This window comes from Dendrobates tinctorius, unplaced genomic scaffold, assembly GCF_039654945.1.
Source record: "Dendrobates tinctorius isolate UK_male_01 unplaced genomic scaffold, ASM3965494v1 ptg000177l, whole genome shotgun sequence".
Classification (NCBI taxonomy): domain Eukaryota; kingdom Metazoa; phylum Chordata; class Amphibia; order Anura; family Dendrobatidae; genus Dendrobates; species Dendrobates tinctorius.
In genome coordinates, this window is record NW_027361844.1 from 5,310,514 (window position 1) to 5,333,813 (window position 23,300).

Below are 23,300 nucleotides of genomic sequence, written 5' to 3' on the forward strand. Positions count from 1 at the left end.
TCTGGGGTGCTATATACCATGCTGGGCTGTATTATACCATTCTGGGGGGCTATATACCATGTTGGGCTGTATTATACCATACTGGGCTGTATTATTCCATTCTGGGGGGCTATATACCATACTGGGCTGCATTATACCATGCTGGGCTGTATTATACCATTCTGGGGGGGCTATATACCATGCTGGGCTTTATTAGACCATGCTGGGCTGTATTATACCATGGTGGGCTGTATACCATGCTGAGTTGTATTATACTGCCCACCGTGGTATACAGCCCAGCATGGTATACAGCCTGTATACCATGCTGGGCTGTATTATACCATGCTGTGCTGTATACCATTGTGGGCTGTTCTGTATACCATGGTGGGCTGGGCTGTATACCATGTGGTGCTGGGGTATATACCATGTAGTGCTGGGCTAAATACTATGCGGCTGTGTTATATACCATGGGGGGTACATTTTACATTATATTCTATAAGGGGAGGCTGTGTTATATAATATGGGGGGCTACATTATATTCTATGGGGAGGTGGGCTGTATTATATTCTATTTGAGTCTACATTATATTCTATGGGGGGCTGTATTATATTTATTATATTTAATAGGGGCTGCATTAGACTATATGAGGAGGGCTACATTGTATTCTATGGAGGGGCTGCAAAATATTATACTAGCTGAAGAGCCCGGCACTGCCCGGGCATAGTAACTAACTGTGGTTCGTTAAAACAAATTATAATTATCCTCCATCCCATAGTCCCGTGCCCATATATCCATCATACATATCCACCATTCCATAGGCCCGTGCCCATATACCCATCATACATATCCTCCATCCCATAGTCGAGTGCCCATATACCCATCATACATATTCACCATCCCATAGTTGAGTGCCCATATACCCATCACACATCCTTCATCTCATAGTCCCATGCCCATATACCTATCATACATATCCTCCATCCCATAGTCCCATGCCCATAAACCCATCATACATATCCGCCATCCCATAGTCCCGTGCCCATATACCCGTCATACATATCCTCCATCCCATAGTCCAGTGCCCATATACCCATCACACATCCTCCATCCCATAGTCCCGTGCCCATATACCCATCATGACATCATCATCACCATGGCAACTGTTATGACATAGCCGTCACCATTGCAACCTATTAAGACATTATCGTCAACATGACAACCATTGTGACAGCATCTTCGCCATTGCAACCTATTATGACATTAGCGTCGCCATGGCAACTATTATGACATCATAATGAGAGGCGTTGCTTGCAACCTATGATGACATCAGCGTCGCCATGGCAACCATTATGACATCATAATGAGGGGCGGGGCTTGATACACACACTTTTTCCCCATTATGTAGATGGGGGCAAAATTGTTAGGTGAATTGGAACGCGCAGGGTTAAAATTTCACCTCACAACATAGCCTTTGACGCTCTCGGGGTCCAGACGTGTGACTGTGCCAAATTTTGTGGCTGTAGCTGCGACGGTGCGGATGCCAATCCCGGACACACACACACACACACATACACACCCACATTGAGCTTTATGTATTAGATAAGGGGCTGCATTATATCCTATGAGGGGGTTACATTATATTCTGTGGAGTAGCTGCATTATACTCTGGGGTGGCTGCATTATATTCTATGGGGGTTACATTATATTGTATGACAGGGCTGCATTATACTCTGTGGGGTGGCTTCATTATGCTATATGTGGGCTGCATTATACTGTATCGAGGACTATGGTGAATACATTATATGAAGAACTATGGGGTGCATTATGCTATGGGAAGTGAATTGTACTACATGGGTGACTATGGCAGTGCATTATACTATATGGAGAACTATGAGGAGTGTATTATACTATATGGAGGACTGGGTAGTGTATTTTAATATATGGAGGGCTATGAGGAGTGTATTATACTATATGGAGAACTGAGGAGTGTATTATACTATATGGAGGACTATGGGGCAGATTATATTATATGGAGCACTATGGGGTGTAAACTGTAGATGTGCTGCTGATAACATGATACTGTAATGGTGATCTGTTAGGGTGTGTGCACACGTTGCGGATTAGTCTGCGGCTTTTTCTGCAGAGAATCCATATCACTTGGCAGAAACCGCAGGGTAAAACACATGCATTTTTCCTGCGGATTCCTAGCATGTGTACAGCGGATTTGATGTAGGTTCTAGTGTGGTTTGGCAGTGCGGATGAGAGAGAGATTGATTGATTTGTATGTCCCGGAACGTATACTGCTGCTTCGGTTCCGCAAAAAAGAAGTAACATGCTGCGGAAAATACACCGCAGCAAATCTGCGCAGAATTTTCCGCAGCATGTGCATGGCGGATTTGGTTTTCCGTAGGATTACATGGTATTGTAAACCGCATGGAAACTGCTGCGGATCCGCAGGACCAAATCCACTGCGGATCCGCTGCAAAAACCGCAACGTGTGCACACACCCTTAGTGATCCATTAGTGATCGTTCTGTCCCCATCATTCTTTCTCAGATGGTGGAAAGCGGCCGGGAAAAAAGAATTGAACGATTTCTTCAATTTTGTCGATCATTTAGCGGCCTGAACTCAGCGCATGTAAATACGATCGAAATGCTTCTGTGTGATGTGCAATATGTTAGCATTTGGGGCCCCATTTTAAACTTTGCCTAGGGCCCCACTTTGCCTAAAACTGACCTTGGACTGTCTGACTACGTTTTGTCTCACCCTCCTGTACCTTGTACCCTCTCCTCTGACCCTATGGTCAGCTGCTGCAGTCTCGGGTACTGCCATGGAGCGGTGCCTGGTATCTACCGTCAGCCCAGCCTATCCTCACCATCAGAGGCTCTAGTGAAGACCCGGCAGACGCTTATTCATGCTTCTCCAGGGTAAGCACGGCCTGTGGCGCAGTGGATCCCCACACCCTATAGCATTACATCTCTTCAGTCTCTCGTCTCAGTTTAAAGGCATACATTTTCTTCACTTTAATTAAAGGCACTAACTCTGGTTTGTTACTATTTCTACTATACTAGTCACCTAGAAGTCATGCATAGCATAGCATGCAAATCTGTCAGAGGGCCTACAGGCAGCATGAATCACATGACCGGTTCCTCCTGAAGGGAACGTGTCACCTCCTGAAAAGCTATTTCCCTGTTGACATAGGAGTAATCCTCAGGTAAATAGAATTTCAATCATTCCTTATAGTGGCAGCAGCTACATGGAGAAAATGAAATGTTATTCTCTCTACTGCCGCTCACTTAAGCCCCCTTAACACATAGCGATATCGCTAGCAATATCGCTGTAAAGTCACCGATTTTGTGACTTTATAGCGATATTGCTAGCGATATCGCTATGTGTGATACTTACCTCCGACCGGCTCCCCTGCTGCTCATCGCTGGTCGCGTGAGAAGGTCCTGGACCGTTTCTCGTTGGCCACTTCCTGCTGGGCTTCCTGTGGCGCCGACGAGCGACGCATGGACGTGGGCGGGAGGACGTCAGGATCGCCGCGTCTGACAGGTAAGTAGCGACCCCTGTGATGTCGCTGGGGAGATCTGCCTGTGTGGCAGCTCACTAGTGACCACTTAGCGATGCACCAGCGATCCATATAGTTGTCGGGATCGCTGGTGCATCGCTAGGTGTAATGGTACCTTTACAGTCAGTGTTGCAGGGACCTTTTATAGTCACCACTCGATAAACAGTGATCATGCTGTAATCTTTCTACTGTAGATTGATTGACAGCCTGCTCTGTGCGTATGTGTGTGCAGAGCTCTCATTGTATGGTGAGCAGTGATTGTAATCTCTCCCTGGACTGTCCCGCTGACTGGGAGCAAGGAAATAGAAAGAAAATATAACTTTGCTTTTTCCCTGCTCCAGTAGGTTAACAAGGCATAATGTAAATGCTATGTATCTGCAGATTATTACTAGATCTGAAGGTAAATAGCCTTTCTGTAAGTGACAGGTTAAATGTGCTGTAATAAATTATAGCTGTTCTTTGCCTGTCATTAGTTGCATGGCTGACTTTTTTTAGAATATATATCATTTTTTCCTTCTTCCCTGTGTTTTAACCCCTAGGCTGCTTACATTGCAAGAAGAAAGGCTAAACAACCCAGAAGCAATATCTGGTGAGTATTTCATAAACATTCTTTATTACAGAACGTCTTGCAAATCTTTCTGATGCAGGCAGAAGGACTAATTAAGAGTCATTAATGGTGTTTTAAAAGAATTAAACTTTTATGATGCATGGCACTTCAGTATAACATAAACCAAATCTCTGAGCTACTGTTATAGTTACAAAGAAATAAGACGAGATCTATAACATAATGCTAAAATGTCAAAGTGTGTTGAAAATAGATATATAAAATAATAGTTAAAAACACTATATAAAACACAGAGTGCCTTTAGTTCAGGGACACTTTTAGATTCCTGAACACAAAACATACAGACCACATAGCAATGCATTACAGAGAAGGGAGGATAATATAATGCTAGTGTATATGAATAGAGCCTTCCCCTCTACAGTCTTAGCTAGCCAGCATCTTAATACAAGGATATAATCCCCAACAGTGTCTATGACTATCAGAAATATTAAAGGGAATCTGTCACCCATATTTAGTGATGTCATGTAAAGATATCACTAAATTGTGCGTCCCATAAGGATTCTATTCGGGCTTTTGACTCCCCCCGACTCCGCACCTTTGAGGCATAAATACCTTTTTTAGCTTGTTGGTGATGCATGCAAATCGCCGCGGTCCGGTCTGATGGGCGTGGCTTAGTGGTCTTCTTCCCCCCCACCTCCTTGGCTTGCTTCACGTAATCTTCGTCTGTGAATACCACAGACGCTGTTGGTTTCCGCGATTGCGCAAAGTAAAGGCCCCCGGCGCCTGCGCAGTATGCTTTTCCCAACTGTGGGCGAAGCATAAAATCCCTACTGCGCAAGCGCCGGTATTTTCCGGCGCGGTCTATGCCCCGGAAGTCTTCACATGCAGGACACACTTCCAGGGTCTAGGTTCTCAGTTCTGTTCCAGTCAGCTCAAGCTAAGTTTTTCTGCTAATGTTCACACTTGATTTTGTTGGTCTATTCAGTTTTTTGTGCGGTCGCCCAGCCCCGGCAGGGGCTGTGCTGAATTTCCACTCTTATTTATCTGTATTTGCCAATTTGCTTTTTGTCCCTTATTAGATTGGCCTCTTTTTGCTCTGTCTCAGAATATTTCAGTGTTGATATAGTGGGAGAAGTCTAGTGACTTCAGGGTTAATTTTGTTTCACCATCAATACATGTGTGGGGGATGTCTTTCCTTTGGGGTCTGCTCTGGGGCAGTTAGTTTTCCCCTTTTCTTGCTTTAGGCTTATTTAGTCCTCCGGCTGTGACGAAGCATCTAGGTTCATCGTAGGAACGCTCCACGGCTGCTGCTAGTTGTGTGGTTAGGATCAGGGATCTGCAATCTGCATAGTTACCAACCTCTCTGGTTTTCTGTAACTTAGCTGGTTTTGTTTTTTCCTCCTCGGTGACCCATTCATAACAGAATCACCAGCCATACTGCAGATTCTAGGGTACTCAAAAGCAGGAAAAAGTTGTTAAATTCTGACACTTTTTTTTTTTTTAATGTATTTTTTCCTCTTTTTTTTCTGGGGCCGTAGGAGGATTTTTTTTTTCCTAATGGAGATAAAGCAATTGTCTGATCGTGTGGAGCAACTTGCTGCTGAAGTGCAGGGAATTTCCACCTACCTCATTCAGTCCCTACTCCTGATGTGTTTTCTGGGGATCGGTCTAAATTTCTGAATTTTAAGAATAATTGTAAATTATTTCTTGCCTTGAAGCCTAACTCATCGGGGAGCTCTGTGCTGCAGGTTAAAATTGTCATCTCCTTGCTGCGCGGCGATCCCCAGGATTGGGCTTTTTCTCTGACACCTGAAAATCCTATTCTGACTAATGTGGATGCATTTTTTCAAGCCTTGGGGTTGTTGTATGATGAACCTAATGCTGTTGATCAAGCTGAGAGAACCCTGTTGGCATTAAACCAGGGTCAGGATTCTGCAGAGTTATACTGTCAAAAATTCCGAAAGTGGGCAGTCTTTACTACATGGAATGATAGTGCATTGGCAGCTCTCTTTCGGAAGGGTTTATCAGAGACCGTAAAAGATGTTATGGTGGGATTTCCTGGTCCCTCTGGTCTGGATGATTCTATGTCATTAGCCATTCAAGTTGATCGGCATTTACGTGAACGTAAAACTACACGGGAGGCGCTGCCACCTTTTGAACAAACGTCTGAACCTATGCAATGTGATGGGGTTTTGTCTAGGGCGCAACGTCAGGAGTTTAGAAGGCGTAATAAGCTAAGCTGTGTTTTTTCTGTGGAGACGCCTCTCATACTATTTCTGTCTTCCCTAAACGAGAGAAACGTTTTGCACACACATTTGCTGTGGGCAGTGTACAACTACAAACTAAGTTCCTTTTGGCAATTACTCTGATCTGCTCCTTATCCACATTTTCCACTAAGGCTTTTTTGGATTCAGGAGCAGCGTTGAATCTGATGGATTTGGACTTTGCTAAACATTGTGGTTTTTCTATGACGCCTCTGCGGACGCCTATTCCTTTGAGGGGTATTGATGCTACTCCTTTGGCGGAGAATAAACCTCAGTTTTGGACCCAGGTGATAATGCGAGTTGCCCCAGACCACCAAGAAAATTGTAAATTTTTGGTGCTGCATAATTTGCATTTTACTATTGTTCTGGGTTTTCCCTGGTTGCAAACTCATAATCCAGTATTGGATTGGAAATCTGGGACTGTGGTGAGTTGGGGTTGTCAGTGTGTTTTTAGGGATGCTCCTGTTTTCTCCACCTCTCCTCAGTTTCATGATATTCCTGATTATCTGGCCGATTTTTCTGATGTATTTAGTGAGAGTAAGTCTGCATCTTTGCCTCCTCATAGGAGTTATGACTGTGCAATTGAGATGATGCCTAGGTGTAAATTTCCCAAGGGTCGGCTTTTCAACGTATCAGTACCCGAACATGATGCTATGCGATCCTATATTAAGGAGTCGTTGGAGAAGGGTCATATTAGACCATCCTCGTCACCTTTAGGTGCTGGGTTTTATTTTGTGGCCAAGAAAGATGGTTCATTAAGACCGTGTATTGATTATCGTTCCCTTAACAAGATGACGGTTAAATATCAGTACCCGTTACCTCTGATGTCTGATTTATTCTCCAGAGTCAAGAGTGCCTGCTGGTTTACTAAGCTTGACCTCAGGGGGGCACATAATCTTATTCGCATCAAGCACGGGGATGAATGGAAGACGGCGTTTAATACTCCGGAGGGACATTTTGAGTACCTGGTGATGCCTTTTGGGCTCACTAATGCCCTTCCAGTCCTTTATGAATGATATTTTCCGTGACTTTGTGGATAAGTTTTTGATCATCTATCTGGATGATATTTTGATCTTTTCTAGTGATTGGGATTCTCATGTGGAACATGTCCGGACTGTGTTCCGGATTTTGAGGGAGAATTCCCTGTTAAGGGATCGAAATGCCTCTTTGTTGTACAGAGGATTTCATTTTTGGGATTTATCTTGTCTCTGTAGACTATTGAAATGGACCCAGCCAAGGTACAGGCCATTTATGATTGGGTTCAGCCTACTTCCTTAAAGGCCCTCCAGAAGTTTTTGGGTTTTGCTAATTTCTATCGTAAATTTATAGGTAATTTTTCTGGTATTGTCAAACCACTGACTGATCTGACTAAGAAGGGCGCTGATGTGCTGAATTGGTCTCCTGAGGCTGTCTCAGCATTTCAGGAGCTTAAGCGGAGATTTACTTCATCTCCAGTTTTACGGCAACCTGATGTCTCACTTCCATTTCAGGTGGAGGTAGATGCTTCTGAGATTGGTGCGGCAGCTGTTTTGTCCCAAAAAGATCCAGTGACTTCTAAAATGAATCCCTGTGCCTTCTTTTCTCGAAAGTTCTCCCCATCTGAACGCAACTATGACGTGGGGAATCGGGAATTGTTGGCCATGAAATGGGCATTGGAGGAGTGGAGACATTGGTTGGAGGGAGCTAGACATCAAGTTGTGGTCCTCATCGATCACAAGAATTTGATTTATCTGGAGTCGGCCAAACGATTGAATCCTAGACAGGCTAGATGGGCCTTGTTTTTCACGCGTTTTAATTTTGTGGTCTCTTTTCTTCCGGGCACTAAAAATGTTAAGGCAGACGCCCTTTCTAGGAGTTTCTTTGCCGATTCTCTTAGTGTGACCGAGCCTACTACCATCCTTGGTGAGGGGGTAGTTCTTTCTGCCATTTCGCCCGATTTGAGACGCGCCCTGGAGGAATTTCAGGAGGATAAACCTGAGCGTTGCCCTATGGGAAAATTGTATGTTCCTGACCAGTGGAGAAAAGAGTGATGTCTGAAATTCATTGCTCTGCATTGGATGGTCATCCAGGTATTTTTGGTACCAGAGATTTGGTGAGCCTGTCTTTTTGGTGGCCCGCCATATCTCGTGATGTCAGGAATTTTGTACAGTCCTGTGGGACTTGTTCTCGGTCTAAACCCTGTTCTCGTTCTAGTGGGTTGCTGATGCCCCTGCCGGTGCCCAAGAGGCCATGGACCCCTATCTCAATGGATTTTATTTCTGATCTTCCTGTCTCTCAGAGAATGACTGTTATCTGGGTGATTTGTGATAGATTTTCGAAGATGGTCCATCTTGTACCACTCCCAAAGTTGCCATCTTCCACTGAGTTGGTACCCTTGTTTTTACAACAGGTGGTTCGGTTACATGGTATTCCTGAGAACATTGTGTCCGACAGAGGAGTCCAGTTTGTTTCCAGATTCTGGAAAGCCTTTTGTTCCAATCTGAGAATTCAGTTATCCTTCTCCTCTGCGTTTCATCCCCAGACCAATGGACAGACTGAGAGAACAAACCAGACCTTTGAGTCTTATTTAAGATGTTTTATATCTGCTGATCAGGATGATTGGGTCTCATTTTTGCCCTTGGCCGAATTCGCGCTGAACAATAGAGCTAGTTCTGCCACTTTGATGTCACCTTTTTTCTGTAATTTTGGGTTTCATCCTCGATTCTCTTCAGGGCAAGTGGAATCTTCGTCCTGCCCAGGTGTGGACACTGTGGTTGTGAGAATGCAGCAGATATGGGACCAAGTGGTGGATAAGTTGTCACTCTCTCAGGAAAAGGCCTAGCGATTTTCCAACCGGCATAGGACCATTGGTCCCTGGTTTAAAGTGGATGATATGGTTTGGTTGTCATCTAAGAATATTCCTATGAAGGTTGCATCTCCAAAATTTAAGCCAAGATTTATTGGACCTTATAAAATTTTTGAGATTCTTAATCCTGTTTCTTTTCGATTGGCTCTTCCAGTTACGTTCAAGAGCCATAACGTATTTCACAAATCTTTGTTGAAGTGGTTTGTTGAGCCAGTGGTTCCTATGGCAGCACCTCCTGACCCTGTGTTGGTTGAAGGCAATGTGGAATATGAGGTAGAGAAAATATTGGATTCTCGTTTGGTTAGACGGAGACTCCAGTATTTGGTCAAATGGAAGGGTTATGGCCAGGAGGATAATTCTTGGGTCTCTGCCTCTGATATTCATGCCAATAGATTGGTTCGTGCTTTTCACCGGGCCCATCCTGATCGGCCTGGTGGCGTGGATGAGGGTTCGGTGACCCCTCCTCAAGGGGGAGGTACTGTTGTGAGTTCATTTTCTGGTCTACCAGTTGTGAGTTCTCCTTCCAGGCTCCCTCTGGTGGTAACAGGAGGTAGTGAGGCTGATTTAATCAGTGGAGATCTGCCACCTGATAAGGAGGATGACGATTGGACCTCTGGAATCTCAGACTGGATTTAAGACAGCCGACGCCCTATTCTGGTGCTGGTGATTCCTTCTGGCTTGTCAGGTCTAGGTTCTCAGCTCTGTTCCAGTCAGGTCAAGCTAAGTTTTTCTGCTAACGTTCACACTTGATTTTGTTGGTCTATTCAGTTTTTTGCGTGGTCGGCCAGCCCCGGCAGGGGCTGTGCTGAATTTCCACTCTTATTTATCTGTATTTGCCAGTTTGCTTTTTGTCCCTTATTAGATTGGCCTCTTTTTGCTCTGTCTCAGAATATTTCAGAGTGTTGATATAGTGGGAGACGTCTAGTGACTTCAGGGTTAATTTTGTTATCAGAAGTGTTGGACTTTATTTTTTTAGGGTTTTTGGCAGATTGCAGACATTGTCTTTCCTATCCTATCCTTTCTAGTTAGTTTGGGCCCCATCGTTTGCTCAGCCTATTTTCCTGCCTGTGTTTGTGTTTTCATCTTGTTTCACCGTCAATACATGTGTGGGGGCTGTCTTTCCTTTGGGGTCTGCTCTGGGGCAGTTAGTTTTCCCCTTTTCTTGCTTTAGGCTTATTTAGTCCTCCGGCTGTGACGAAGCGTCTAGGTTCATCGTAGGAACGCTCCACGGCTGCTGCTAGTTGTGTGGTTAGGATCAGGGATCTGCAATCTGCATAGTTACCAACCTCTTTGGTTTTCTGTGACTTAGCTGGTTTTGTTTTTTCCTCCTCGGTGACCCATTCATAACACAGTACCCCGAAACAGTGTCTGCAAATTAAGATTTTGGTTTTAGCTTTTGTCCTGTCATGTGACAAGGCTCGTTAAAGGGTCTACATTGACTTTTAGGATTTCTACTTCCTATATGTGAGACTAGAGTTCTAGTTCTCTTCCTCTCTGAAGAGACAATTTGCACTAATTTTGCTGAAAAGTCCAAATTCATCTTTGTCTAACAGTCCGTGTGTTATCACAGTTTGTCATTAATTCAAGCATTTTTATTTCTATTAAATGAGGCTCCAGACATGGAAATGTAACACCAGCCACTGTAACCACAGACTGGACTGGCCTTATTGCTTTTGCAAGAGTGTTTTTTTAATACAACAAATTGCACTGTCTCTTAAGTTTATTTCATAAATAAGCATTGACAGCGCTATAAGAAAGATACAGATTACAACATTGGGCATTGAAACGAACACAATTGAAGGAGTGAGACAGAATGCTGCAGAGGTTGCAAGGAGGAAATAGCTTAATTTTATATGTATTGGCAGCACGGTGGCTCAGTGGTTAGCATTGCAGCCCTGCAGCACTGGGGTCCTGATACTTCAGTTTCCTCCGACATTCCAAAGAAATACTGATGGAGCTCACAGTCTAAATTCCCTATCGGGGACAGCGATGATAATGTGTGAAAAACTGTAAAGCGCTGCAGAATATGTTAGCGCTATATAAAAATAAAGATTATTATTATTATTACATGTATAGTAGAAATGTAACATTGCAGGGCACCGCTGATTGCTGACAGTGGGGAATCACATTAACAACATACCTACAGTGATCGATTTGTTAGGATGTGGATCTCAGTATGTATATAAATGTAACCTTATATTGTATAAATAAATGTTTTTTTTATTGAGTTTCGATAGCTTCATTCACTTGCAGCCTGCACACACTCCATTATAGGGCAGAGTAGGAGGAGACTTGAATTGCTGCAGCACTGTACTTTCTCCCTGCTGAATGTACTTTCTCCCTGCTGAAATAGAGCTAAATACTGTAACTTGACATTTTTTTTCAAATTCAAAGTTTTATTGGTTTTATGAACAAGTATAGAAAATAAAATAAAAAATAAACTGGGCATTGGCAATTGGCGAGACAACCAGTCAAAGAAGGACATTATCTCCAACAATGTGATGAAGGCAGGTATTAGAATTAAACAGTCTATGATGAGAAAATAACAAATAATTGTATGTCTAACTACAGGAATATAGCAACGAGGGAAAGGAAAACCATAAGAGAAGAGTAGGTTAGAAAGGAAGGGAGACGGTCAAACAATAAAACAGAAGCATGCAGTGAGTAAAAGAGAGGAGAGGTTCAATAGGCAGACTGGAGAGCGCAGTCAGCTTAAAATGGAATGGTTTTATCTTAAGATGGACCTATAAAGAGGAGAGGATAAGAAAGAATCCTAGTGGAACCTTTTAACTGTCTTTTTTGACCTTTTCCTCTTGTGTATGGTAATCCACATTTTCATGCGTTGGGTCATAGCAATTTCTGCAAACTATTTTTCAAAGGATGAGAGGGTTTCGAGATTTTCAATAATGTGGAATGACTGATGTGAGGGTTTGTCCACACAAATAGAAGCAGGACAGTTCCCTGTGGGGCAATCATGTTCAAGCGAAGTCGTGCTTTTTTGGAGCTTTCATTAGTGTTACAGTATCATTGCATAGACTGCGGCCAGATAGTATCTAGAGCAGCCGGGAATTCCCGTGCCCCCTGCATCTTTGAGTGGGGGTTAACCCCTCTAATCTGGACCAAAGCGTTTCAAAATTGAGTGAGAACAGCTGGGAAAGGTCTGTGAGGATATGGATTCCCATATAACCTTAATTATCGTCAGCAGGCTATCTAAGGCCTGTTTCACACATCCGTTTGTGTCCATCAGTCAAAATCCGCTGTTTTGCAAAAAAAACGGATCCGCCATTTTTCTTGGCGGATCCGTTTTTTTTCCCATTGAGTTGCATTACCGGCGAATCTTGACGGATGGCCATCCGTTGGATCCGTTTTTTTGCGGACCTGCCAAAATTTTGACGTCCACCGACATGCCCAAACAGACCATGCAACGTTTTTTTGGGCAGCAGGATCCGCATTTCTCACTGCGCATGTTCGAAAGACTTCACTCAGCCACAAATTTAACCCTAAGCTCTGTTCTGGCAGCTGAAAAATTCTCTCTCTTTCTCTCTCTCTCTCTCCTTCCCCCCCCCCCAGGCAGCGGTTCTAAAATTCTTCCTTTGACGGATCCGTTAAAATAACGGTCCGGTGCCAAACGTTGTGGTCAGTACAGAAACGGATCCGATATCCGCCATTTTAGAGGATTTTCACTGACCAAAAAAACTGATGTGTGAAACAGGCCTAAATGGGAAATTGTATTTCAGAATTTCTGTAACATGTTGCGGTCATGAACTATTGAGAGCTTCAGATTTGTCAATATTTATTTTGAAGTTGGGACACTTCCCAAAACGTAACAACGCCTCCATTAACGAGGTCAGAGATACATGTGTATTAGTAAGACAAATGCAGAGTATTTATATGCTTGACCCCTGATATCAATACGTAATATGTCTGGGTTGGCACGTATGGCATCTATGAAGTTCTTCATAGCCAACACATAAAGAACATCCATGTCTGGTGTTGTTTTTAATTAGAAAGGGGTCCAAGAGAGAGTCATTAACTTGAAGAAGTTGTCCTATACTTGGACAACTTCTTCTCGTACCCCACATTTGGCCCCAATTAAAATAAAAAAGCCTATATTCGCCTCCCGTGCTGGCGCCGTTCCCATGGTGTCGACACTCTCTCTCCCCGTGGCACTCATGCGGTGTTGTGACACGTGACCCCTGCTCCCAATCAGCGCTGGCGTCACTGCCCCCGCCTTCAAATTGAACGTGAAGAGGAAATCTGAGATCAGCTGCAGCCCGGACTACCTCTCCATGTTCAATTTGTCCGAAGGCGGAGACAGTGACACCAGCGTTGATTGGGCACCAGGATCACGTGTCACAGCACCGCCCGAGAGCCCCAGGGTGAGTGAGTGCTGACACCGTGGAAACTGTAGTGGCACAGGAGGTGGGTATAAGCTTTTTTATTTTATCGGGCCAAACGTGGTGTATGGTGGAGAAAGCGTTAATTATTGTGCGGATTTGGCTCTCAATGGACAGGGATAGTATGATGTAACTAATATCTGGATCTATAGCACAGCTAATTACCATATTTCATGGGCCAGAGATCTATGTATAGCAATGGCTGCCCGTTTAGATCGGGAGATCAGATTGTTGGCAAAATGCCAGGAAGTATAATGTTGTTGTTTGTAATAGTCACTGTGGTTGGTTTTAAAGTGTGTTTCCTGAAAGCAAATAAGGTGTACTTTATGGCGATGAAAATGATGAAGGATCTGAGCTCGTTTTTCAGGGGTATTGAGCCCCTTTGCAATGAAGGAGGTGATGTTTAAGTCCACCATAGCAGTTTGGTAGGATATTCTTCTGAAAACACCTTGTTGAAGCATGTCCGGGTAAGATGATCCCCATGAGTACACAAAGGATAATGTGGTCGGGGGGGAGAGAACAAAATATGGAAATGTCTACATAAGGCATCTAGAGAAACAAGGGCAGACAAAACTTATGAAGATACGATAGGAAGTTCTGAGAAGGAACTATTGGAATATGTGGCATTCAGGATTCACAAAATACGACCAGGACTCGAGTCAGTCAGTGTCCAGAACTCCGTGAAATTTGTGATGGGATTTTCTTTGGCCACTATGTTGTGAGTGGCATGGAAGGAGCCCTTTCTGTCTTTTAGATGTGGACTGAGTGGAAGCGACTTCAGGAAAAGGGAGAGAGTCACTTCCACTTAGTCCACATCTCCAAGATAGGATTAAATCCCCTTACATCCTGTGAATGAAAAACAGGATTTTGGTTGCTTACCGTAAAATCTGTTTCTCAGAGTCTTCATTGGGGGACACAGGAACCGTGGGTGTGTGCTGCTGTCACTAGGAGGTTGACACTATGCATGAAAAAAGTTAACTCCACCTCAGCAGTATACACCACTCCGACCATCTGTAGGACAATCAGTTAGTGAAAAACAGTAGGAGGAGACATTATCATGTAAGTCATCATATATTCATTACACTTAATAAAATCATGGGAGGGCGCTGTGTCCCCCAATGAAGACTCTGAGAAACAGATTTTACGGTAAGCAACCAAAATCCTGTTTTCTCTTTCGTCTCATTGGGGGACACTGGAACCGTGGGACGTCCAAAAGCAGTCCCTGAGGTGGGAAAAGACAGAAACTTCCTTCAGGTCGGAGAACTCACCACTGCCGCCTGCAAGATTCTTCTGCCTAGGCTGGCATCCACTGAAGCATAGGTATGGACCTAATAGAACCTTGAAAAGGTATGCACGGACTACCATGTGGCAGCCTTGCACAACTGCATGGCTGATGCCCTGTTGTGTACAGCCCAGGAGGCGCCCACCGCCTGGGTTGAATGGGCCTTGACCCCAGCAGGGGACACTGTTATGAATGAGTCACCGGAGAAGGAGAAAACAAAAATACAAGCTAAGTCCAGAAAACCGGAGAGGTTGGTAGCTATCGGATTGCAGACCCCTGATCCTATTCACCACAACTAACAGTAGCCGTGGGGGGGTTTCTACGGTGCCCTAGACCCCTCGTCACAGGAGGAGAACTACATAAGCCTAAAGAAAGAAAGGGGAAATCTAAACTGCCCCAGAGCAGACCCCAAAGCAATAGACAGCCCCCAACATGTATTGTCGGTGAAAAACAGATGAAAACACAGACAGAAAGACAGGCTGAGCAAACGATGGGGCCCAACTAACTAGATAGGACAGGACAGAAAAGATGCTGGCTGCAATCCGCAAAAAACCCTACAAAAATGTCCCAACCGTCTGATAGGAAAAAAGGCCCTGAAGTCGCTGGACTTCAAAATCACTATATCAGCACTCAGGTATATTCTGAAAACAGAGCAAAGAGATCAACTGATCAGAGACAAAAATGGAATTCAGCCAGTCCCAACCAGGACTGGCTGAATACAAACACTAAGGAAACCAGACAAAATCTCATGGAATAATAGCAGGGCAAAACTTAGCTTTTAGTAGACAGGAACTAAAACTGGATGCCAGAGCTCAGAGCAGAAAGGATCACCAGCAAACCCTGCAGGGCGTCGGCTGCCTTATATCCACTCAGAAATTCCAGATGTCCAATCACACTCCGCCTGTTCAAATGACAGGTTCTTCCCATCCCAATCAATTTCACTACCTCTCTTCACCAGCAGAGGGAGTTCATTAGACATCAAAGGTGAAGGGCAAAATGAACTCACAACAGTACCTCCCCCTTGAGGAGGGGTCACCGAACCCTCATCCACGCCACCAGGGCGATCAGGATGGGCCCGATGAAAAGCACGAACCAATCTTTCGGCATGAATATCGGATGCAGGGACCCAAGAATTATCCTCCTGGCCATAACCCTTCCATTTAACCAAATACTGGAGTCTCCGTCTAACCAGACGAGAATCCAGTATCTTCTCAACCTCATATTCCACATTACCTTCAACCAATACAGGGTCAGGAGGTGCCACCACAGGAACTACTGGCTCAACCAACCTCTTTAACAGAGACTTATGAAACACGTTATGGATCTTGAATGTAACAGGAAGAGCCAATCGAAAAGAGACCGGATTAAGAATCTCCAAAATCTTGTAAGGTCTAATAAATCTAGGTTTAAACTTTGGAGAAGCCACCTTCATAGAGATATTCTTTGATGACAACCAAACCATATCACCCACCTTAAACCGGGGACCAATGGTCCTATGCCGGTTGGAAAACCGCTGGGCCTTTTCCTGGGAGATAGACAACTTATCCACCACTTGGTCCCAGATCTGGTGCATTCTCTCCACCACAGTGTCAACACCTGGGCAGGCAGAAGACTCCACCTGCCCTGAAGAGAATCGAGGATGAAACCCAAAGTTACAAAAAAAAAGGTGACATCAAAGTGGCAGAACTAGCTCTATTATTTAAAGCAAATTCGGCCAAGGGCAAAAATGAAACCCAATCATCCTGATCAGCAGAAATAAAACATCTCAAATACGACTCCAAAGTCTGGTTTGTTCTCTCAGTCTGCCCATTGGTCTGAGGGTGAAACGCAGAGGAGATGGACAACTGAATTCCCAGCTTGGAACAGAAAGTCCTCCAAAATCTAGAAACAAACTGAACTCCTCTGTCAGATACAATGTTCTCAGGAATCCCGTGCAAGCGAACCACCTGTTGCAAAAACAAGGGCACCAACTCTGAGGAAGATGGCAACTTAGGGAGTGGTACAAGATGGACCATCTTAGAGAATCTATCACAAATCACCCAAATAAGTCATTCTCTGAGAGACAGGCATATCAGAGATAAAATCCATTGAAATATGGGTCCATGGCCTCCTGGGCACCGGCAAAGCATCAACAACCCACTAGAGTGAGAACAAGGTTTAGACCGGGAGCAAGTCCCACAGGACTGCACAAAATTCCTGACATCACGAGACAAGGCGGGCCACCAAAAAGACCGACTCACCAAATCTCTAGTACCAAAAACACCTGGATGACCAGCCAATGCGGAGCAATGAACCTCAGACATCACTCTCTTCCTCCACTGGTCAGGAACATACAATTTTCCAATGGGACAACGCTCAGGTTTGTCCTCCTGAAACTCTTCCAGAGCACGTCTCAAATCGGGCGAGATGGCAGAAAGAACTACCCCCTCACCTAAGATGGTAGCAGGCTTGGTCACAATAGGAGAATCAGCAAAGAAACTCCTAGAGAGTGCGTCTGCCTTGACATTCTTAGTGCCCGGAAGAAAAGAGACCACAAAATAAAAACGTGTAAAAAACAAGGCCCACCTAGCCTGTCTAGGATTCAAGTGTTTGGCCGACTCCAGGTTAATCAAATTCTTGTGGTCAGTAAGGACCACGACTTGATGTTTAGCTCCCTCCAACTAATGTCTCCATTCCTCAAATGCCCATTTCATGGCTAACAGTTCCCGATTCCCCACATCATAGTTACGTTCGGATGGGGAGAACTTTCGGGAAAAGAAAGCACAGGGATTCATTTTAGATGTTACAGGATCTTTTTGGGACAAAACAGCTCCTGTACCAATCTCAGAAGCGTCCACCTCTACCTGAAACAGGAGTGAGACATCAGGTTGCCGCAAAACCGGGGCAGAAGTGAACCTTCGCTTCAGCTCCTGAAAGGAAGAAACAGCCTCCAGAGACCAATTCAGCACATCAGCACCCTTCTTAGTCAAATCAGTCAATGGTTTGGCAATACCAGAAAAATTAGCTATAAATTTACAATAAAAATTAGCAAAACCCAAAAACTTCTGGAGGGCCTTCAAAGAAGTGGGCTGAACCCAATCATAAATGGCCTGTACCTTGGCCGGGTCCATTTCAATAGTTGACGGAGACAAAATAAATCCCAAAAATGAAATCCTCTGTACACCAAAAAGGCATTTCGATCCCTTGACATACAGGGAATTCTCCCTCAAAATCTGGAACACAGTCCGAACATGTTCCACATGAGAATCCCAATCCTTGGAAAAGATCAAAAAATCATCCAGATAGATCAAAAATGTATCCACAAAATCTCGGAAAATATCATTCATGAAGCACTGGAAGACAGAAGGGGCATTAGTGAGCCCAAAAGGCATCACCAGGTACTCAAAATGTCCCTCCGGAGTATTAAATGCCGTCTTCCATTCATCCCCCTGCTTAATGCGAATAAGATTATACGCCCCCCTCAGGTCAAGCTTGGTAAACCAGCAAGCACCTTTAACTCTGGAAAATAGATCAGAAATCAGGGGTAACGGATACTGATATTTAACAGTAATTTTGTTGAGGGAACGATAGTCAATACAAGGCCTTAATGAACCATCTTTCTTGGCCACAAAAAGAAAACCAGCACCTAAGGGTGAAGAGGATGGTCTAATATGACCCTTCTCCAGCAACTCCTTAATATAGGATCGCATAGCCTCGTGCTCGGGTACAGATAAATTGAAAAGTCGACCCTTGGGAAATTTACACTCAGGGCTCAGCTCAATTGCACAGTCATAACTCCTATGAGGAGGCAAAGACACAGCACAGTCATAACTCCTATGAGGAGGCAAAGACGCAGACTCATTCTCACTAAATACATCATAAAAATCAGCCAAATAGTCAGGAACATCATGTGACTGGGGAGAGGTGGAGAAAACAGGAGCGTCACTAAGGGCACAACGACAGCCCCAACTCACCACAGACACAGATTTCCAATCCAAAACTGGATTATGGATTTGCAACCAGGGAAACCCCAGAACGATGGTATCATGCGAATTATGCAACACCAAAAATCTGCAATTTTCTTGATGGTCTGGGGCGACCCGCATTATCACCTGGGTCCAAAACTGAGGTTTATTCTTCGCCAAAGGAGTAGCATCAATACCCCTCAAAGGGATAGGCGTCCGCAGAGGTGTCATAGGAAACCCACAACGTTTAGCAAAATCCAAGTCCATCAGGTTCAGAGCTGCTCCCAAATCTACAAAAGCCTTAGCGGAAAATGTGGATAGGGAGTAGATCAGAGTAATTGCCAGAAGAAACTTAGGTTGAACACCACCCACAGCAAATGTGTGTGCAAAACGTTTCTCTCGTTTAGGGCAGACAGAAATCATATGAGAGGCATCTCCACAGAAAAAACACAGCTTATTACACCTTCTGAACTCCTGATGTTGCGCCCTAGACAAAACTCTATCACATTGCATAGGTTCAGACATTTGTTCAACAGGTGGCAACACCTCTCGTACAGTTTTGCGTTCACGCCAACGCCGATCAACCTGAATGGCTAATGACATATAATCGTCAAGACCAGAGGAAACAGGAAATCCCACCATAGTATCTTTTACGGTTTCTGACAAACCCTTCCGAAAGAGAGCTGCCAAGGCACCATCATTCCAGGTAGTAAGGACCGCCCACTTTTGGAATTTTTGACAGTACAACTCTGCAGAATCCTGACCCTGGCTCAATGCCAACAGGGCCTTTTCAGTCTGATCAATAGCATTAGGTTCATCATACAACAACCCCAAGGCCTGAAAAAATGCGTTCACATCAGTCAGAATAGGATCATCAGGTTTCAAAGAAAACGCCCAATCCTGGGGATCGCCGCGCAGCAAAGAGATGACAATTTTAGCCTGCTGAACGGAGCTCCCCGATGAGTTAGGCTTCAAGGCAAAAAATAATTTACAATTATTCTTAAAATTCAGAAATTTAGACCGATCCCCAAAAAACACATCAGGAGTAGGGATCTTTGGTTCAGCAGCATGTGAATGAGCAAGATAGGCGGAAATTCCCCACACTTCAGCAGTAAGCTGCTCCACACGATCAGACAATTGCTTAATCTCCATTGAGAAAAAATTCCTCCTACAGCCTCAGAGAAATATAGGAAAAAATATACACAAAAAAAAATTCTGACACTTTTTTTTTTTTTTTTTTTTTACAATTCTTTCCTCCTATTGAGTACCCTAGAATCTGCGGTATGGCTGGTGATTCTGTTATGAATGAATCACCGGAGAAGGAGAAAACAAAAATACATGCTAAGTTCAGAAAACCGGAGAGGTTGGTAGCTATCGGATTGCAGACCCCTGATCCTATTCACCACAACTAACAGTAGCCGAGGGGGGTTCCTACGGTGCCCTAGACCCCACGTCAGTCGGAGAACTACATAAGCCTAAAGAAAGAAGGGGGAAATCTAAACTGCCCCAGAGCAGACCCCAAAGCAATAGACAGCCCCCAACATGTATTGTCGGTGAAAAACAGATGAAAGCACAAACACAGACAGAAAGACAGGCTGAGGAAACGATGGGGCCCAACTAACTAGATAGGACAGGACAGAAAAGATGCTGGCTGCAATCCGCAAAAAACCCTACAAAAATGTCCCAACCGTCTGATAGGAAAAAAGGCCCTGAAGTCGCTAGACTTCAAAATCACTATATCAGCACTCAGGTATATTCTGAAAACAGCAAAGAGATCAACTGATCAGAGACAAAAATGGAATTCAGCCAGTCCCAACCAGGACTGGCTGAATACAAACACTAAGGAAACCAGACAAAATCTCATGGAATAATAGCAGGGCAAAACTTAGCTTTTAGTAGACAGGAACTAAAACTGGATGCCAGAGCTCAGAGCAGAAAGGATCACCAGCAAACCCTGCAGGGCGTCGGCTGCCTTATATCCACTCAGAAATTCCAGATGTCCAATCACACTCCGCCTGTTCAAATGACAGGTTCTTCCCATCCCAATCAATTTCACTACCTCTCTTCACCAGCAGAGGGAGTTCATCAGACATCAAAGGTGAAGGGGAAAATGAACTCACGACAGGACACCCTGTCCATTACACGGTAGGCTTCCAGAATTGCCATTCTGATCCAGCGGGCAATTGTTGCCTTAGAGGCCGGCAGGCCCCTTCTCACCCCATTGGATATAACAAAGAGCGAGTCCGCCTTCCTGAAAGGAGCAGTCCTGGCCAGATAGATCCTTATCGCCCTGACCAGGTCTAGCTTATTCAAAGAACACTCCAGAGGATGGGTTGGAGCGGGACAAAATGACGGAAGGATTATTTCATCGTTCAGGTGGAAGGCCGATACCACCTTGGGAAGAAAGTTAGGACGAGGCTGCAAAATAACCTTGTCCTGGTGCATAATTAGGAATGGAGGACGACAGGACAATGCCGCTAATTCTGAAACCCGCCTAATAGAGGTGATGGCTACGAGAAATACCACCTTCCTGGACAACAAAGACATGGGAGCTTCCTGTAGGGGTTCAAAGGGTGAACCTGTCAAGGCTTCCAAGACCAAGTTAAGATCCCATGGAGCCACAGGGGATCTGTAAGGAGGGGCCGCATGTGCCACTCCTTGCAGAAAGGTCTTAACCTGTAAGCGGGAGGCCAAATTCTTTTGAAAAAGAATAGAGAGAGCAGATACCTAGCCTTTCAAGGAATACGGCCCCTGAGCCAGGAGATCTGGTCTGTCGGGGAGTCTCCAGGGGGTGCCTGTGAGAAGATTGATAATTTCTGCAAACCAGGCCCTCCTGGGCCAGTATGGGGTGATCATTATGACCGCACCCCTTCCGCCTTGATCTTCTGGGAGAAAGACCCTTGAGCGACGGGTGTCGATTACCATTCCTAAGAATTCTAGGCGTTATGTTGGTGTTAGGTGGGATTTCTCCCTGTTTATGATCCAACCAAACCGGGAGAGCGTGTTTAAAACTACCGCTAGATTTTCCTGGGCCTGAGCAAAGGAGGGCGCCTTGATGAGAATATCGTCGAGATATGGTACCAATATTATGCCTCTGACCCTTAGTATAGTTACCATTGCTGCCATAATCTTTGTAAAAATTCTGGGGGCTGTTGCCAGCCCAAATGGCAGGGCCACAAACTGGAAATGCTGGTTTTGGACAGCAAAATGCAGAAACCTCTGATGTCCCTGAAAAATGGGGACGTGTAGGTAGGCGTCCCGGATATCTATGGAACATAGGAATTCCTGATCCTCCATAGATGTAATTACCGACCGAACCGATTCCATCTTGAAATGGCATAAGCGGACCTGTTTAGCCTTTTGAGGTCTATTATGGGACAAACTGAGCCATCCTTTTTTGGTATCACAAACAGGTTTGAGTAAAAGCCGGTAAAACGTTCCTGCTCGGGAACAGGGACGATTACTCCTGCGTTGAGGAGAGAGTCGATTGCCGCAAAAAACCTAGAGCCATAGCAGCGTCTTTTGGTGGCTGCGATAGAAAGAAGCAATCTCACGGAAGCGCGTTGAAGTCTATCTTGCATCCTGTTGATACTGCCTCCTTTACCCAGATATCCTCTACTGAATTCTGCCAGACATCTCTGAAGAGGAGAAGGCGGCATCCTAGTCTGGGAGAGGTACTGGGAAGGGAGTAGGACTCCCTGCTGGCATCAGGCTGAAGTGGCCCTGGCCAGCCCTGACCTGGTAGCTCTGCTGTTGGAACTGCAGGAATGCCATGACGGGGTGGCCCGAAATGATACTTTCCTCCTATCTCTCGGTGCTTGCGACCTCTGCGGGTCCTGAGCCTAAGTGCCTGTCGCTGGGGTACGGCGAAAGGGCTGAAAGGGCTGAGCCCTACATTTGAAAACATATCGATGAGGTTTGGCCTGAGGGAGAAGGGAGCTTGTACACCTCGTTGCATCCTTAATGATTTGATCTAACATTGACCCAAAGAGCCGAGTGCCCTGAAACGGCAGATTGGTCAGTGATTTCTTTGAGGGCAAATCAGCCTGCCAAGCCTTTAGCAAGACCGTCCGCTGGACAGCTTCCATGTTACTGGATGCTTGAGCTGCGCAAGACGCAGCATCCAGGGCTGCTGATACCATATACCTCCCGGCATGAGAGATTTGATCTGCGAACTCCGCCAGTTCCACTGGTGGTGCCCCGGCCAATATACCCTGTCTAAGCTGTTTGGCGCATTCTGTAACAGACTTAGCTACCCAGGCTGAGGCGAAGGCTGGACACAATGTAGCGGCTGCTGCCTCAAAGGCGGATTTTGCCAGGGATTCTATCCTCCTATCATTGGGATCTTTTAGGGCTGCCCCACTGGCGAGTGGGAGGACTGTATTGGTAGTGAGTCTGGCCACTGGTGGGTCCACCAAAGGGGAGGCAGTCCAGTTGGCGGTGAGATCTGGAGG

General features: G+C 45.0%; 1 protein-coding gene across 3 annotated transcripts in view; it reads left to right on the top strand.

Annotated features, from left to right (window-relative positions):
• The window catches only part of ICA1L (islet cell autoantigen 1 like), a 91,366-nt gene that overhangs the window by 56,501 nt on the left and 11,565 nt on the right, over window positions 1-23,300 (top strand). For all 3 annotated transcript variants that reach the window (XM_073551505.1, XM_073551507.1, XM_073551506.1), the window contains one exon: window positions 4,089-4,138. In XM_073551505.1, coding sequence (XP_073407606.1) covers window positions 4,089-4,138 — 50 coding nt within the window. The remainder of the gene's footprint in view (window positions 1-4,088; window positions 4,139-23,300) is intronic.